The sequence below is a fragment of the Corvus brachyrhynchos genome, unplaced genomic scaffold, assembly GCF_000691975.1.
Source record: "Corvus brachyrhynchos isolate BGI_N302 unplaced genomic scaffold, ASM69197v1 scaffold37, whole genome shotgun sequence".
In the NCBI taxonomy this organism is placed as follows: domain Eukaryota; kingdom Metazoa; phylum Chordata; class Aves; order Passeriformes; family Corvidae; genus Corvus; species Corvus brachyrhynchos.
Window position 1 is genome coordinate 1,526,447 of NW_008239289.1, and position 15,152 is coordinate 1,541,598.

At 38.8% G+C, this 15,152-nt stretch overlaps 1 protein-coding gene across 2 annotated transcripts in view; it reads right to left on the minus strand.

Moving 5' to 3' along the window:
• NTRK2 (neurotrophic receptor tyrosine kinase 2) overlaps positions 1–15,152 on the minus strand; it is a 189,538-nt gene that overhangs the window by 160,291 nt on the left and 14,095 nt on the right. For both annotated transcript variants that reach the window (XM_017740421.1, XM_017740420.1), the window contains exons 4-5: positions 14,637–14,705; positions 11,462–11,616 (exon numbers count right to left, since the gene is read on the minus strand). In XM_017740421.1, the coding sequence (XP_017595910.1) occupies positions 11,462–11,616; positions 14,637–14,705 (224 nt within the window). The remainder of the gene's footprint in view (positions 1–11,461; positions 11,617–14,636; positions 14,706–15,152) is intronic.

Consider the following 15,152-nt stretch of genomic DNA (forward strand, 5'->3'; position numbering starts at 1 on the left):
GTAAAAGTTCCAAAACAAATAAATAACTATCAAATCACTGTGAACACATTCATATGTTTGCTGGAGGTTCAACAGAAGCTAGATGTATTGGAAACCTCCCTTTAATTAGTTCAATAAAAAAATAACTGAGAGGAAGCAATATGGAAAAGAAGAGAAATAATTTTCCAGACAATGCTTTCTTGCCTAATAAGATTTGAAGATCAGCACAAGTATACGGTAACGGCTCAGGCAATTCTCACGGTGTTTTAAGTAGTGCAGTAATATGATTCCCATTATAGGCATCATGGATTTCTTCTATTATGTTCACTTTATAAATCATGTGTTGAAGTTTATTGAGACAGAGCTGGAGAGTTTGTATGCCTTGATGCAGTAATCTGTTAGCGAAGGTAGCCATCTGCTCCAGCCTGCTGCGAATTCAAATCTCACAAGTGTCTGTCAACTAGCTGAGCAGGAAATATAACTAATCTTAGTGAACATTTGGATATTAATTATGCTAGTTAGTGAACAAGGAGAGAAGTAATGAGATAATTTGCTTTATAAAGTTACACTTCCACAACATCTCTGAATACTGATCCAATTACTCTTGCCAGACCTGAACATGCAAAGAGAATAAATTTCCCCACTCTTCTTGACCCTAGCACTTGGGACAAGGTCTACATGATAGGTTAGCATTTCACTGTGCAAACTGGCACAGCTCCTACTAACACATCATTTCATGTGAAACCTCTCATGCAAGCAAAATTAAAAGCAACTTTGGTCCCTTAGAGCTCTCCTTTAATAGCTGTTAAGTTTTGAGACAACTTCTTCCTGCAATGTGTTTATTTATAGTATAAGCAACTGAAGTTTAATTCCTCTGGTATTGGCTCTGGTTCACATCCAAAACTAGATCTAGTTCTGCTTATCTGCAGAAGTCTGCACATGTCATGTTGGTGTTACATCTCCAATGGAAACAGCTACATCATGCTGTATCCTGCCAGAAGGCTACAAAATAACAGTGCTTATTATTCTGTACATTTGTAAAATTATACTCAAAACCAGCTGCAAGGCCCCTGCACCTAAAAAAGAACAAATGGAACGGAATGGAATGGACTAGAGTTAGAATTAGAAATAGAATAGATTAGAAAAAACATTTTTGTGTGTGTTTTCTTTTACTCTTTTTCCCAGTCATAAGACAGGTGAAAAACACAAGAATTGTCTTGGGAGTTTTTTTCTGGTTAGATATATTGAGATAGTGTGCTTTAACTGCAAGCTAATTTTGCTTTTATTTCCAGTGGCACCCAGACTACTCCACAGCAGAATCCACACTAATTGAGATGTGCCTCTATTTGGGAAAAGCAAGACAATCACATAAGGCCTCAGCTAGACATGGGATACATTGCCTTTACCAGCAAAGCCATGACCCTAAGCAGCAAAACCTGTACTGAAAAAAACTGTATTTTAAAAAAACCACAATGTACCTTAACATACACACATGTTCAGTTTGTATGTTCAGTGTATTGTGAGACCATTTATACTGGCCAGTAGCACTTTGACTCTTATAGCACTACAGAGATACCCAACCACGCTGCCTTTACTCCTGAGTTAATTTGGTTAAATACAGTGTTTTAGATGGTTATCTCTTTTGTTGATAGGGATGTACATTTTAAAGGACAACAGCAGTTGATACAATCAGATAGCATACTCAAATACTTCTGTATACTGCCAGCATAGTAAGATTAGACTGTAGCATAAAGGGCCATACAAGGTAGACATGACATCATCTTTCCACAAGTTTCATCTTGATACCTGTCAGACAGATTACTCCATGCCCCAAAGCTTGAAACATAATCTCTGTTCCAAACTTTGATAGAATTAATTATTATAACTCTGGATATCAGCAATAACCCTGCTAGTATCCGATCGATTTTTCAAGTTTGCTATATTCTTGGCCTTAACCTTCTGCAGCAATGAGTTTTACAGGCTGTATACAAGAGCCATTCTCTTTTACCAATTCTGGAATTTCTCACTGACATTCAAATTTATTCAGTACTCTCCTGTTTTGGTGGAACAGAGTAAAGAGAATTTCTGAATGATCTTTTTAAAAGACCACCTTGTTTTGCTTTTCAATTCCTCTTTCTTGTCATTAATCTATTCAAAGCTTTTCAATCTCTACAAAAATGGCAGGACAGAATCTGCTACTGAGAAGTTTAAAGTGTAATGTAGAGAGTAACACAGTTCAAGAGATGAAAGCATACACTAAAATCCATGTGTCTTATTATGCACTGGTATATAACAGCTATGTGCTTTCACTGCATACAGAATGAATTTTCTCATATTCAATGTGATTACACTTTATTCCTAGGAATAGGCAGCTCTGGATTAGAATAAGCAGTCACTTCCCTCACCCCAGCACAACTAGACAGAACTAGAGACAAGCAGGACAAACTCATTTATGTCAGCTGAGTCTCTCCAAATACCATCTCATGCTTCAGGAGAAACAAACACTCCTTTAAGTAGGGTTTGTGGGGGGGCATTTACCTTCACAGACCATCACTAGTGCAAAAGGCTGGCCTGAAGCCATCAGACAGTGCAACTGTCAAGCATCACTAGTGAATGACTCACACCTTCCCTGTGCACAGCTGGGATTTCAGCAACCACAAAACCAACACTTGGATGCCATTTTCAAAGGTTACTACTACATTTGGCTACACAACTGTCAACGGAAATTAACAAAATGAATGTGCCTAAATTTCTAGAGGGCTTACCAAGTCTTCATGCTGCTACTTATTACTTTCTACAGAAAACTTAAACTGGCCTTCCTAGAGCCAGACTGTCACTGAAAGCTGAAGGATATGATCTAATAGAGAAATAAAAACTCTAGTCTGTAACTCAGCTCTTAGCACCAAGAATACTTTAGCCAGTATACTTAAGAAACTTTTAAAAGAAGGCAGTCTTAAGCCAGAAGAAGCAAATCCATCATTACACCAAAGACAGTGTTTCACTATCTGCAGTTACAAAAATGTTTACAAAATTAGTACCAGATTCACTTTTTCTGCTTCAACTTTCACCTGTTCAGTTCTGGGATTTGTTCCGCTGCTGAAAAACCTTCAAAAATTCTCCCAATATGGTCAATTAGCCTCACTAATACCTAAGAAATTACATGATGAAAGAATTAGTACCTGAGAGAATACTGTAAATTCAATATTGCATTCATTTATGCCATCCTTCGCACACTAAGTCCCTGATTTTCATCAGCCTCTCAACAAACTCTCAGGAGTCTAGACATGACAGTGTCACTAAATGGTTTTCAATGTGGCCCATGGCATCTTCTTTTTGTTTGGCATGCTTTTGGAGGTCAATTTGTTGTGTGATAAGAACAAGAAAAAATGACAATTTTTTTTCTGCATCTGATTTTTAACCAGGTAATTTTAATCCTTACCTGAAATCCTTAACCATCTTTTAAACAAATATATCAGACACAGAATGATTAAATTAATACTGAGGCAGCAATCATCTATAAAACCGAACCATTCAAGGCAGACTACCAGAACCACTGATTTATAAAATATCCACTGCAATTCTTAGGTTACCGTGGTTCAAATCAGCCTACTTTCCTCACACAAGGTTCCAATTCAGTCTAGGGTCTTGGTTCTCCTGGATTGGCTTTTTCACTCTCGGGAGAAAACATACAACTAATTACACATCACTACAGTACAGCCTGGTAACAACCACTACTTGCACTGTCTGGAGCCTGAAAACGGGATGGTTGACAGCACAATTTGTTATGAACTGTCATACGGATCTGCAAATTGCAGAGGTCTTACTGGCTCAAAACAGGTTGTATCAATGTACAGAAAACAGACTTTTCTTGTATCATTCTATTTAAATTGTACCTTGTTTGAAAAGACAGTACTGTTTACAAATTCCAGAGGTCTTTTCCTAAGGGCTTTCAAGGGTATAAAAAAACCAGCAAGAAACTTTCTAGTAATTCTAGCTGTAAAGATAAGAGCTGTTGGATATGTGATTCATCTCTTGTGTTTCACTTAACAAAAGCCTGCAGCCAACAAGCTCTGAGCCAGATTTCAGCCACTGGGGAAGTGGGCATGTTTCCACTGAAGTCTGCAGAATGAGAGGGTCAAAAAGCAGCCTGGCTGCCTCTTTAAAGGACTATAAAAGGATACCCCAAAAGTTTACATGCTAAGCATGAATTAAGGAAACATAATTGACTGTTTCCATTTCCTGTTGTATCACATTCACAGAATCAAAATGCTCAATACATAGAAGACTGCAGAAATCTCAGAGAAGTTGTTAACAAGATGACAAACACAAACATATGCAATGAAGATTAAAAAAATACGTTAGGCAAATAATATACAGAATTGACAGAAAAAAGGAACATTTAAAACAAATTTTGATCTTTCATTTATCCTCTGGAGCCCAAAGATCCCCATCTTCATTATTTTTCTAATTTAAAGTATGTTTTCCAGATCAAATACGCTCTTACTTTGCCTTTGAACACTCCATCACTCCTTAACTAAAATTTTCACTAGAAGCAGACTTCATTACACAGAGCCAGCACATGCCACAGCAAAGACCACAAGACTTGCTAACTCATCTTCACAACCACAGCAACAAGCTCCGTCTTCACAGAACTGTCACTCCATCCAGGGCTTCAAACGACATCATGAATGCAGTGCAGCCAAAATCCACCAACAGATGATCACCTGCACAAATTCATTTGGACACCAAGTTGTCATCTACAGTCAACCTGCACAGAAGCTCTGAAAGCTGCTGTTGCTATTTCAAACCAGATGAAGGGCTTACATTTCCAAGGTTTACATCAGCTCCTTAACTGTTGCCCAGGACCTTTCCTTTACGACCCCTAGCCGTAACCTGGATTCTAATAGGAATGTGCTGAATGAAATAGGATCTTGCAGCACCTGACCTGGTCCCCAGTAATAATATAAACAGTTTGTCTGCAAGAATTTTGAGATCATGTTTTTTTACAGAGGCCATCAACCTTATCAACAATTACCTCGCTAGCAATATAATGAAAGTGCCCAACTATGTTCTCTGAATGGCTAAGGAAATTAAATTACACCTGGAGAAGCTGTTCTAACCCGTCATTTAAGCTTCAGTTGATCCACAATGACTTTCAAAAGAAAACCAAGGCAGGTTGGGCTGAATATATCAACCACAAGCTTAACAGATGAACTGAGAGCTAAACAGCCTTTTCAGTGTAAGTTAATGAGGCCCAAACTAGCTTTTGCAAACCTCTGAAAAATGGCTTATTCACAAAGTGTATATAATGCAGCTGTAATTCCTGTATTGTTATCCGTGGAATTTCATGTGTGTCCAGAAAATACTCAAAATAATGCTGACCTGTCTAATGTAGCAACATGATAAACAAGTGATCCTGAAACAGGAATATCTTCGGAGAATAGCATAAAGAAGTAAAATGATGGGTTTCACTTCTGGCACCAAGTATACCATATGCCAAGCATATTACTGAAGGGATGCTTTGAAGAAAGTTTTCCCCTTTCAAAGAAACCAGCACTTTCTTTAGACTTCAGGACAGAGTTACCTAGTCATCAGTCTTCACCTAGATAGAACAAAGTTAGAATACCACCAGAAAAGTGTAAAAGAGCTGTTCTCCTTAGCAGATCAGTACTCCACACTTATACAGATGTGTCAAGCCAGGCACAGAGAGTACCTCTGTAAACCTGCACAACATAATGAGTTTAGAGACAACACTTGAGTGATCCAGACACACTTCTTTCCCTTGGACAATGCTTTACTTCTTCCTATTTCTAACTTACTTTGTATTACAAATTGCCTTCACTGAAATTAAAGCAGAACTTGAATCAGAATTATCAAACAAAAATCAGGGGTTTTTTTAATATGAGACATTCATGTATGTCACATGCAGCTCAACTGTCATCATTCACAATCCCTGACTTATGTAGATGGTCATGTCTAAACATCTGTATGAAAGCTGATGATTGATTCACAAATAGATAAATATTGCATGTTCAGAAGGAAGTTATGTACGTATCTTTGAAAATTAGATTCCTGTTGCCTTTTCAATGTCCATAAATTATTGGTTTTGCCCACTTAAAAGCCAGAAAGTTCTTTTAATTAAGTTTGGAAAAATCTGACTTGTGGTGGCCTACTCCCTCCCTAGCCTTGGCCACTCCCTCGGTTTCTCCCTATTTGTTCTTGTACCCCAACTCTGCCCAGGGACTGCCCCTGGGCCCCAGACAAAATCATCCCATACTCAGCCCACGTGGTCTCTCTACCTCTGAACATCATGGGGACAAGATGTGATTAAAGCCATCTCACACCCTCAGGAGAGACCCTTCTCTACCTTCTTTACCATCCACTGTGTTGTAACGCTGCTGGCTGCTGGGGCCCGAACCGGGGGCTGGGGCTGTCTGAAATGGACTCTGGGGTGCGATTACTCACATGGTCCTAGGAAACCCTTGCTGAGCTTTTGGGCCGCAGCAGCCTGCTAGGCAGAGTCCAGTGGTTACAACTTGACTCAACTTGAGAGCAACAGTGAAACCCAATTACTGTCAAAGTCTTGCAAAAAATGAAGTTTTTCACATGGCCCATGATCACAGATAAGAATTAAAACTCTTACAGAGAAAATAAGAACAGTTTGCCACCACACATCATGCACCACATCTAGTCCTTGTGCCAAAATAAACAACACAGCTAGAGAATCCATGAATATTCTGAAAGGTGAACACTGAGAACATTTAAGACTTTTTTAAACTCACTTAATTCTACCTGTAATATTCTCCTTCTAATAGTCTTATCTGTGAAATCTGGCTGATAGTGGAAAAAAAAGTCAACACCCACTGGATTATGCCTTTGCTTGTGGTTTTAGACTGCACTGTACTGTAATTGCCTACGATCTAATGCTTATTTTACTGGCACATTAATACTACAAATCTTTTCTGTAAATTCAAAGAAACAAATGTGTCAATCCTTCAGTTTTCCTTTTTACTTCCTTAGGATTTATAACCACCTGCCTCCAGCCTGGTATTACCATTTACTTATTTACCTCTAGCACAAAAGACAAAAAAATCACCAGAAACAGACTTAAATGAAGCTAGACCCACTTCCAGTCCATTTTCAGTCATCTGAGCAATTGCCTGTTAAAAATCATGGGTTTCCCCAACAAGCAGGAAAGTGGGCAAGCTGTTACTTTAGCTTGAAATTCTACATTACAACTTCTAAAATTTTGTCAGTCATACACAAGTAGCAACACTAAGAGCAGCACCACGGTACCTTGTGTGCAAGAGATGAGACAAGCAAAGAATGTGAGCATTCATTAAATCCCATAGTACTTAGACCAGACAACAGTTCTGCTGACCGGCTGCAGATGTAAACAGCCAGCCAATCCGAACACACCTTAGTGATACGTAAAGCAAACTAGCAAAGGGAACTATCTGCGACATTGCTCAGTAGATTGCAGCTAGCATGTGTGATCAGTGACAAGAAAGAAGGCACCTAAAGAAACAGTATACGATAAAAAAGCATCCAAAGCTGGTACAGTAAGCAAAATTGAAAGACAGATTAAGCACCACATCTGCATATACAAATCCAAATTGGCCAGATAAGGCAAAATGCCATTACCAGACTGAGAAGCAAAGCAACACAAAATCTGCATAGGACTGTAGAGACAGCTGTAGAAGCCACATCTTTTCCCAAAACACCACAAGATAAAAAGATTTATTTCAGTATCACTGAAATCAATGATAACGGCTCAGCAACTGAATGTCTACCAGAGGATGCAAGCAACACATAAACAATCAGTCCCAAGGACGTGGTCTTGCCTTCTTGGCATTCAAGAGATCTGCAGACTGACAGTCTTTTCAGTGACCTTACCCAAGGCACAGAACATGCCTCACTTCCAAGGACTTAAGACACTGGTGGTAATAGCCACTAGAGCTTAGAAGCACTAATAGGAATGAAGTGTTTACTCATATAGTTCTCTTTATTGATTTTCTAATGCTATTTATCAAAAGAAAACAGAAGAAGATATCCCAGGTGGTGGTGCCATCCATGCTGTACAGACAACTGGCAAATGCTGTTAAAATTGCAAAACTGTACACCACCATTTGTATACACAAAAGGCTCTACTACTGTGGTAGATGCAACGTGAAAACCTTTGACATAGTAATTACATGTGAACCTAAAACTTAGAAGAATCTGATAATTTTCATCATACCTACAGAGATTACAAATGCAGTTGGAAAAATAATTACTGATTGACACTTCTAATATTGCAGCTGGAAAGGATCTTCTAGGTAGTGAGCATACCTGACTTTAAACCTCAAGAAAATACATCACAAAGCTGATGACATCTAAATTGCAATCAATCTTTAATCAGCACATTATTGAACACTTCCACCATACAAACAGTTAGCAAAGTACCACAGAAATCTGCTAATTTTCTCATCAATTACCTACAAACCAAAGCCCTTTGATTAAGAAACCACAGTGGCCGCTAGCTACTTCCCAGCAAGAGATTTATTTACAGCACACAGCAGAAAGACATCCTATTACCAAAACATTTATCAAGTACTATCACATATAGGCCTCTTACTATAATACTATGAAGTAATTAGTAACATCTGAACACAAAGAAGAGTGCACATTTGATTCATTTATTAAAAAAAAAAAAACAAGAAAACCAAACAAATTCAACAAGGAGACGAAATGAAACCATTTCATTAGCAGAGAAAATTAAAAAAGCAGAGAAAAGGTTTTATTAAAAAAATGAGGAAGCCTACATGCCCAAAAATTTCTCTTCACGTCAAAGGGAGCTAAGAAGCGTCACATAATTCACAGGAGAAAAAAAATCAATATATCAAAAGCTGAATTTCTCTTCTATTTCAGTACTACCTATTAGCCTCTCAGAAGGTTCTGGAAATGAAATAAACCAGCTTCATTAGTGGTTTTGTTTTGAAACTAAGTCTTGTCCTTTTAAATACAGAAAAATATCTGCAAAGGTACTGAAATCAAGAGCCATGCACTGGATTTTTCAGATAACTTCCAGAACACAGCCCACCAATATTGCCATTCCTCTTCACCTGGGATTCTCGACTCTATGTTTAGGAAAAAGATGTGTTGTCATCCTTATTAAAAATCTATATCCTGCATTGGTTCATTTTGAAAAAGGTAAATGAAGAGGAAACAGCTGCTAAAAGGGGAAAAAAAGAGGAGGAAAAATGATGTAATATTTAGTGATATTTGGACCCTGTACACTAACAAAAAATGATTTGTAGGCATGTGCTGGCATCTACTCAGATTGTCAATACAATGCATGTTTTCCGTACGCAAATTACGCATACTGCAAATTCCAGTCTAAACGTTGTATATACTCACCTTCCCTCCCCTCCTCCTCCTCCTCTAGTTGGAAGTACCACCTTCCCTTGTCATGACAAGTATTTTAGTCAAGATATGCCCACAGGATGCACGCATGTGTACACACATATGCACCTACACAGCATTCAGGGCCCAGAGACGAGCCTGTTTTGGCTGCAGATGGTTAAGAAATCAGGGGAAAGAACTAATCCCCCACAGGTTTAATTCTGGGTATTAAACATCAAAAGTTTTCAGAGGAAAACCCTAGCTACCTGGTAGCTTTTAGATGTGCCAGCCCGGAATGTTACAAAATGTGCTGGAGTTTCTCTTTTTCAATAATTGATCTCAGTCCAACAGCCAACCTCTCTACACCCAACACATTAATCTACCTCCCAGTCCATCCAGCTGGAGCAGAAAGTTGGGTCCATTTAGCTCAGCTAGGTATTGTATCTCCCATTTCACATAAATAAGATCCTGGAGCACACAAGACTAACTGTGCAGCTCACAAGACTCCCTGAACAGGTGGGGATTTTTTTGATTGCACCAGACACTAACACCATTTCTGCCACCATTCCTGGTCCCAGAAAGAAGGTCGACACAAGACCAACAGTGGCGACAATATGTGGCCACAAAACACATTATCAACACTAAATGCTGCACTTCATGGGCCTGCAGTGTCCCTACCACAGCTGGTTTTTGCTGGCAGCTGCTATCAGAGCATGCCACACCCTCCACACAGGCAATGGTGAAAAGGACACTCAATGGGCAAAGATGGAAGGAGAAAAGGTGTAATTTCTCCTAATATTCACATTGACTTATAGCTTTTCCTATCTAAATCAGCCCTCCATGAGGATCCCCTTGCTCCCCTTCCTTCCTGTGTGCCTGCTGCTGGGGATACCAGATTCCCACTCTGCTTCCAGAGCCCAGCAGATGTGACATCATGTTAGAAACACCCCATCTCTGCCCCTAATACACAGAGGAGAAAAAATCTCCAGCTACTGAGTGAAACCTTTCCCCAGCTGTCCCAGGACAATTTGTAGGCAGCAAAGTGGTATACAAAAAAGGTAAGGAGATGGCCTTATTGTTATATAACTTTTCCATTTTTTTCTAGATCAATGTATCTGAAAACAATATGCTCCAATATGTCACAGACCTAAGCTTGATATAACTCTCTGGTATAGCCTCTAAAGTGAACTCAGTAGAGTTTTATTTGCATGAGGAACATAGCTATTGCTAATTTGTCTCAAGTAGCATGCAGTTCTGAATTTTCTTCCTATGGTCCTAGTACTAGTATTTTTGAAGAAAAACAAAGACTTCATTAACCATAAATACCTGAAAAAAATTCAAGAAGGTAAAATTGAGCTATGAATGTCTATTGAGCTTGGAAACACTAATTCACAGGCACATGCGTTCTATATAATACTTGTGTGTTATCCATAACCAGTATTCTGTTTCCCTGCACTTGAATAATGGTACATTCTTAAAGGATCAAGAGAAGAACGAACAGCTTCACATGAACAGGTGAAGGGCCTTGAAGGGAAGCCATATGAGGAGTGACTGAGGTCACTTGGTTTGTTTAGCCTGGAGGATACTGAGGGGAGACCTCACTGGGGTCTTCAAATTCCTCACAAAGGGAAGAGGAGGGGCAAGCACTGATCTCTTCACACTCATTATCAATGACAGGACTCAAGGAGATTGTATGAAGATGAGTTGGGGGAGTTCAGGCTGGATATCAGGAGAGTGGTTGGGCACTGGAACAGGCTCCCCATGGAACTGGTCCCAGCACCAACCCTGTAGGAGTTCAACAGGCATTTGGACAATGCTCTTGAGCACAAGGTATTACTCTTGGGGTGTTCTGTGCAGGGCCAGGAATTGGACTCCATGATCCTAATGGGTCCCTCTCAACTCAGCATATTCTGTGATTCTGTGATTCTATGAAGTTCCCAGAATTATTCCATGTGGGGAAAAGACCATTGAGTGGTTAATATCTCCACTGAAAACTTAGAGCATTGTTGTCATCCTGAGAAGTACCTTGTAAAAAAGCATTTTTGTTTTTCCTGGCTCACAAAAATTTAGCAGTAGTTTTATGTTAAAAGAATATTACCGCAGTTCGGGACCTTCATATCCAGCAAGGCTGTCCTCTTATTGTTGTCATCTATGCAGTATAAGTCCTGAATTTCTGTGGAAAACTTGGTCTCATGAAATTTCTTGATCCACATGATTTCACAGGAACACTTGAATGGATTGTCTACCAATATCCTACAGGAAAAAACATCAATTTAGAAGGCAGAATGTATCATGCATAAAAAATAAATGAGGGGTGGAGGCCTCCAAGCATTCAGCTGGGTGAAAATACAAGTTGAATCCTTTAGTTAGGAAGGTTAAGGAAGGCAAGTTGAAGCCTTTCATTAAGCAGCATAACACATGTGCCCTTGGTAAACTCAGTGCAATGTAAGCTGCCAAGCTGGTAACAGTTCCATGTAGGGAATTAAGCTCTGCATGCACTGAGGACCCAGAATATCAAAGGCAGAAGAGATCACACAGGGGATGTGGCTGCTATTTCCAATTCATCAGTGTAAATCAGGAGCACGTGGAGAGTGGCCACTCAAGAAGCCCCATTTTATTTCAGAAATCAAGAAAAGATTAGAATTCTTCTCTTCTACACCTGGGTCACCGCTCAGTTACCTCAGAAATGGTTTATTGCTGTGGGGTGGTAAATTCTTTATGAAGTCAAACAGTTTTGGATTATACACATACTCTTACAAATTTTAATCACAAAAAAGGATTGTACCTAATCTTTAAAATTCATCTGCTACAACACTCTAGAAAAATCTCACAGTAAAACCACAGACAATGTCATGAAGAAATACAAGTGAAAACCAGAAATTGATACAGTACACTGCATGGAATTTAAACCACAGCAAACTTAACAAATTCTAGTTTTAAAATTTAATAAAACTACACAACAATGGCATGCAATTACATGCAAGATAAATATGAACAGAAACATATCTACCTAAACAGTGGCCAGTTATTTTTTTCTTCTACTGGCATACAAGAGATCTAATAAAGTGTGGACGCAAGTGTCTGTTTAAGGCATTTCATTACCAGGAGAACAATCATTCTTAACAAAGTTTCATGGGTATTTTCGACATACAGAAGCTCAAGTTTCTTACAGAATCTATGCTCATAAATGCCTCCTGAAGGCATTAAGTGTGCAAATCATGAAAAAAATCATCTTATCAGAGCCATAACCTGTTCCCCCAAAAGCCATTTCAAGTTCTTTGAGGAGAAACAACTGCAGGGGTCCATAAACGTGTTTGAAGAAGAAATTTGTATTCACAGAAGTCATCCACTGGACTTCAGCACCACCACAGCATGGACAAAAATTGTTTGTGTGATACATACTATGAACATGATTCCTTGGCTCAAAGCCTATGACGTGGTTTTTCAAAACAGTGAGATTTACTTCCATCTTCTGTTACATCCTATAGCTTCCTGGTAAAGAGAAATTTCACTTGACCAATGGCTGAGCAGTCTTCTTCTACTGTTTTACTTTGTGCTAAACCCATCTAGGGAGTTAAGACACATCATTGGCAGGATGCTGGCTGCATAATGACCCTCCACAGACACTTTTGTGAAAAAAAAAATCTGACCTATGTAAAGCAAATGTTTGCTCTAATTTTACAGCTGCAGTTCATTTGTTCTAGAAGAAACCTTTCAAAGTGGCATCTCCTTCTCTGTAATACCTGGTGAATATCCTCTACTACACGTTATCCTAAACTGCTCATCCCTTTATGTTTTGATTTGCAAGAGTACCAACAAGACAAATATACTTGTTTGTCAGATTTAGGGGAAGTTCCTCAGAAGCTATTTATGGCAACATTCATATCCCAGATTCACCTATCAACACTCTCCCTTCCTTCCTGTTTCTGATCTTCCAGCTATGTATTAACCACTTATCAACAGAATTATTCAATAATACTGATTATATCACTGCTTGTCCTCCTTTCAGGCTCTGCTTTTATCCCTCCACTTTCTTCTCCTCATTTCCCCCACATCTGTTTATCTCACTTCATCACAACATCTGTTTGAGTAACTTCAGTTTGTCTAGTCCTACACTCCCTTTCCCAAGCACACAACACTCTACCTCATCCCCTTTTTCTCTCAACTTGTACCTCATCATGCATTGCCTCCATACCTCAAATACTACTCTGTTTAACCTTCACACTACCTACTTTTCCCATGTCTGGCTCACTCCCACTACCTTTGCCCTGCTTCTTCATGCAGAAGCAACAGAACAACAAAAGGCATGGAGCCTTTTGAGAGCTTTGCAACTAGAGAGAGCTTTGCAACTACCTAGTCTCTTCACTAAAGAGCTCAGCGACTGTCAAGTTATGAAAGAAAACTCGAATGAGCAGTGTTCCCTGGACCATAAAGAAAATAATTATACCAACCTAATACTCAACAAAATATACCTAAGGGGCATAACCTCTTTTTGTGGCACTAAGATTTGCTCATTTCACTTCTCACATGCTGAAGTTCACCAGAAGAGGGCTAGGATAGCACATCTGGTGCTTCTTACTTGGCACTTTGGACAACTTCTGACTCTGCTCTGAGATCCAGGAGAGCAACCTCCCTCTCCTCTGCAGCCCCAGCTCTCCCAGACCTCCTCCAGGCTCTCTGCATATTAGCAGAGAGTACACAGGATGACCAAAATTTTGGAGCATACATCAATAAGAAAATCGTTGTGTATTAAAGAGAATAAAAATGTTAATATTGAAACAATCAATGAATTCATGTTTACCAGTGCTTTCATTGCTAAACGATTATATAAAGCACAGTGCAACTCAAGAATTTGAGAAAATAAAAATACTCTTCAACAGCCAGCCACAAGCATACAAGCTGTGTAGCCACTATAAGAATATGAGAGACAATCTCCACATGAAGATCTTCAAAAGACTGTATTTTCACTAGGTTCAGATACTTAATACAAACACCAGTAGTTTTGTGTGAAGTAATCACATAATAAAATATCTTAAAGCTGAAGGAAGAGTCTATTTCGACCTCTACATTATTTTAAAATATATACCTAACCTTCTTGAAGTCCTGGAATAAAAATTTCTCTGCACTTAAGTGTCCTGCATTGATGCTTTTTTTGGACCAGAATTTCACACCTAATTCCTGATGGACTTCTACCTTTACGAGAACAAACTTCGAACTGTTATTCTTCCATTCCAGCCAAAAATGAACTTGTATTTCAAGAAATGACAACTTACAGATCAGACAAACCCAGATGGCGAAAAGGCTTCTTGGACAAACTTGAGAGCTTGTTTCTGGATAAATTGCTATGTCAAAAGAGAAACATTGCATTAATTAGAATTGCTTATTCTTACACTAAAAATACAGTTTGTGTCTCTTGAAAAAGTAATTAAGAACTTGAACCAGCTCTAAAAGTCCTTTGACTTCAGTTGTAAAAGGATAATGTTCAGTCTTACTTTATGGTTTGAAGGATTTCAAGAGCTTGAATTCAGTCAGCATCTAACATCAAATACATTCAAAATCAAACTCAACAGGGATCAATATTTTCACTTTTAGCACTTTGTCAATTGTAGAAAAGCAGCATATTTAACTGTGTGTCAAAAGTATTTTGTAAAGTCCAGGTGTTAATTATATGCTCAATTTATTCATGTGAAATGGGTGTATCCCTTTCTTTGATGCTGCACCAAACTCTGTACTCATGTAAGCCCTCCTCACATGCTAGCACACATCCACATCAGAGCTTTTTAGTTGTT